The sequence below is a fragment of the Rhagoletis zephyria genome, unplaced genomic scaffold (genome assembly GCF_001687245.7).
Source record: "Rhagoletis zephyria isolate East Lansing unplaced genomic scaffold, Rhagoletis_zephyria_1.1 Rzeph_scaffold_12972, whole genome shotgun sequence".
In the NCBI taxonomy this organism is placed as follows: domain Eukaryota; kingdom Metazoa; phylum Arthropoda; class Insecta; order Diptera; family Tephritidae; genus Rhagoletis; species Rhagoletis zephyria.
Window position 1 is genome coordinate 6,559 of NW_016170044.1, and position 4,291 is coordinate 10,849.

The 4,291-nt window shown below is 32.8% G+C and overlaps 1 protein-coding gene across 1 annotated transcript; it reads right to left on the reverse strand.

The window, feature by feature from the left end:
* Positions 1–265: 265 nt before the first annotated feature.
* LOC108377923 (uncharacterized) lies at positions 266–1,187 on the reverse strand (the record flags this gene model as incomplete). Its single annotated transcript, XM_017634221.1, has 1 exon — positions 266–1,187. A coding segment is annotated over exon 1 (922 nt), but the record flags the coding sequence as incomplete, so codon positions are not given.
* Positions 1,188–4,291: the final 3,104 nt, after the last annotated feature.

Sequence of the window (4,291 nt, forward strand, 5' to 3'; positions counted from 1 at the left end):
AGTCAGTAAATAAAATGTGAAAACATGACTTGACTTTCATAAAGTAGGGTTTTTTATGTTTAAATGATGAGTATATGTGTTTAGGCAGCTCAAAAATATTGTCCAACTAGCAATACCCGGCGCGCGTTGCTACGCCAAAGAAAGACACATGTATTTAGAGTTTTGAAACTGAAGACCTTTTTATTTACCTTAATGCTAACAGATAAACAATATTTTAAGTTTTTTTATTTGGTGTGTAAATATATAAATTTTGTGGTAACCCAACTCGTGAACAGGCGACGTATAATTTCCCATGTGAAAAGCACATTCAAATCCAAACCCGCTATAGTTATTGATTGCCCTTGTGCTTTATTTATAGTTATTGCAAAAGCAAGACCCAATGGGAATTGAAGCCGCTTGAATTCGAACAGTAAATCGTTTGAAATCATCGGTATACGTGGAATCAGCACATCTTCCCATTTGAATATACCGCTGATGATTGTTGCCTCGATCAAATTCGGTGTTATTTTTTTTTTATCACTGGTTCCGTTGCACAGTTTTGGCGCATTCAAGTTCCGAATAAGCATCACTTGTGATCCAACCTTTAACGCCAACGAATGAGGAGGCATTCCAGGTGGCTCCAAAGAATTAAGAAATTCAGTTGGGTAATTAACAGCTTGATCTTTATCCACTACTACCTCAATCGATTTATATTCGACTGCTTCTCCTAGAATTTTCAATTGAATTTGACCGTTTAATTTACTAACACCATCGTTCTTCGGAGCTAAAATTGCACGTGTGCGGAGCCATTCCGGATATCGGTAGTTGATCGCTAAGTTCGGAAATACTCTGTCGATGACGTCTTGAATGCTCTGTTGCATTTGACAAAATTTGGACGGAAATGATATCTCATTTGTTGTGCGATCAATAGAACTTCCGATATCCAAAAGTTGCTTTGAAAATATTTGGGCAGATGCATCTTGCAGCAAATGCACTCGCATATTTGTTGGGAGCGTAATTTTTTCGACATAGTTCCACAGATGCGATACTTTTGAGCACGCGTTCAACACCTCTGTAGCCGTTGATCGAGCTATAACGGGTAATGTTTGAGGAAAATCACCTGCAAGAAGTATACCAGCGCCTCCCATCGGTTGATCTTTTCCACGAAAATCTTGCATAGCTGCTTCGAGCGATTTCTTATGTGTCATGGTGCATTCGTCCCAAATTATAATTTGATTTTTATGACTATGGTCATACCAGAGTTTTTGCTGATGTTGCATGTAGGTATTTCGTTCTGCTTCAAATTCAATGCAAGCTTAAGTGCTGAATGCACTGTACATCCGCCATCAAGTGGTGTTGCTGCAATTCCCGGTAATGCTACAGCTACTGCAATCCCATTTCGCATTCGAACTGACGCCGATATTAAATTGATGAGAAAAGTTTTCCCCACACCTCCTAGATCATCTAGGGAGATAATTCCGCCATCTCCTTTGATTACACGTTGCATGATTTTGTTATAAGCTTTTTCTGATCAGCAACTAAAAACTCTTTTTGCGTTTGCACAAATCGTTATTAAAAATTGTATTATATTTTTTAAGCCTTATTAAATTATACATTAATATTGAGTACTCTTTTAGTTTTTAAATATTAAACAAATTCGCTTTTTAAATTGCAACCTGGTGAAATTTTTCACAACTCTGGCATTAACGTGCATACATATGCACACATATAGATTTAAAAATTTAGAATCGGCAAGTTTATCGCACTATATATCTTTGGTATTTCTTAAAAATATTATAGGATTTTATTTTCTTAGCTATGTGGCAACCCTATATGATAATTGGCCTTGACTGAAACATTTCCCGATAGCTCCCGTTAGATACGTATCCGGCGAAATACTTTTTAATGTACACATTTATGTCATTTTAGTTTTTTGAAAGAGGTGGCAACTCTACTCAAACATATGTAAATGTTTCTCCAATACCTTCCGTTTGATACACATATTGCAATATTTGGTGCGAGCTGCATTATTACTAAAATATTTTTTTATGTAAATTTTCTTAAATATCTTTCCCAAATACCTTCCATTTGATATCTACATCGTAATACTTTACTTGCATATTTAAATAAATTCTATTTTTCTGACAGGTGGCAACTCTTTCAAAAATAGCTAAACTTCACAGGAACACTCTCCGGATTTCTACGAAGCTATCCTGGAAATTTTAAGCAGTAAAGTTACCTTTACTAACAGTGCAGGCAAATTGTTCCTCACTTTAAAGAGTTTTGGTTTTCTTATCTTACCGGTAAAAATAAATTTGTTATTCCGTAGAGTGAAACCTCACTACATTTCCGAGAGTGAAATTTCACTACATTCGTCATAAAATTTCAAAGGTTGGCAATGCAACATAAGTAAATATAAAGAAAGAGAAACTGTTAGCAAAAACCAAAACCTTGGTTGAAATATCTCACTCATGAACCGAAACCAAACCAAAATTTTAATTTGGGTACACATTTTTAAAGGCTGCATCGGGTGAGCAACAATTTATCGATTCGAGAAGTTAATGCGCTGATGAGAAAGCGAAAACTCGTATATCAAGACGAAGAAGTGGTCGGTAATCTAAAGGTTAGATGGCATTATCGAAATTCCTAAATTAAAAAAAAAAATATTTACTACATGTCTCGTAGATATACCTTATGACGAATTTAGTCAAGTTTCACTCTCGGAAATGTAGTCAAGTTTTCTCTACGGAATAACAAATTAATTCTTACCGGTAAGATAAGAAAACGAAAACCCTTTAACCCTAGAACACACACCCGGGTACAAATGTATCCACTTTCAACTTTGAAGTGTTGTAACTTTTGAACCGCTATACCTCTATACCGCTAGGATCTAGGAAGATTATTTAGTTTTGAGTTCAAATTCAAAATTTGAACCAGATCGGACCATTGGTTCAGGAGCTACAGCCTTCCAAACACATTATATACGTAAACACACACCCGGGATACGTTTGTACCCCAATAGTAAAAATCCTCATAATAATAAAAAAAAACATTTTTTATATTATTTTTTTATTTTAAAAACTAAAAATATTCATTTCACACATTATATTATTGACTTTTATTATAAAAATTATAAAAATGCATCTTATATCTAAGGAAAATCATGGTAAAAAAATTTTAAATTTGTAATGTACTCATTTTACTCAACTTCGGTGTAAAAAAATTCATAACTCAATTTATTGTAGACTGCACCCCGTAATACTATACTTAAATATTGCGCAATACTCAGAGCTACCATTGTGATCTTTTAAAATTTTTTTTAAGATGGCATGTTTTCAAAAACTATTTTTTTTTATAAAAAAAATTATAGGTGAAAAATTTTTCAAGAAAAAATTCAAGAATATTTTTTTTCATAGAGTATTTTGATGTGTGTATGTGTGATTTTTTTCAAATCAATTCAATTTTTTTTAAGATAGCATATTTTATGCGAAAAATTTTTCAAGAAAAATTCAAGAATATTTGTTTTCATAGAGTATTTTGGTGTGTGTATGTGTGATTTTATTCAAATTTTTTCCCTCGCCACGTTCTCGAGATATTTGGAAAACTATTAAATCGATTTGTTTTGGTTTTTGTGCTGTGTGGTTTTTAAAAATGTATTAATCAAGCCCAAATTTCATATTTTTTTTTATTATTTATGTTTATCCATCAACCCTAACAATTTGAAACAAATCAAACACATGAAGTGTGAACCCCGTCCAGTTTGGTATTGGAGCACCCCATATATATATATATATGTATATCCACAGCGTTCTCGGAGACGGCTCTAACGATTTTGATGAAATTTTGACACAGATAATATTTTGGATTTTAAGGTTATCTGAATAGGCACCATCTCCGAAAGACTCGTATAAGGTTGCCACCTATTCGAAATTAATTACAATACATCTAATATTTATATAAAATTTATTTTTAAAGATTCTAATTCTAAAATATTTTTAATAGGGTTGCCACATATTTTGAATCGCAAATTTATTTAATTTTTTGTTAAAAAAAGTGAAATATTACTATTCATGGGTACCAAGAGAAGGTTCTTAAACAATGCTTTCCCTATATACAAAATTGTATCCCTTAGGATAATAGTGTAAGGTTGCCACTTATGTTCGATTCTACACAATTTATCTAAAACATCGCAATATGGATATCAAATGAACGGTATTGTTGAGAGCTTTGGTCAGAAAATATTTTCCATCAGGGTTGCCACGCTTCTATGTATGTAATAAATATTTGTATTTTGTTAAATTCATTCCAGAGT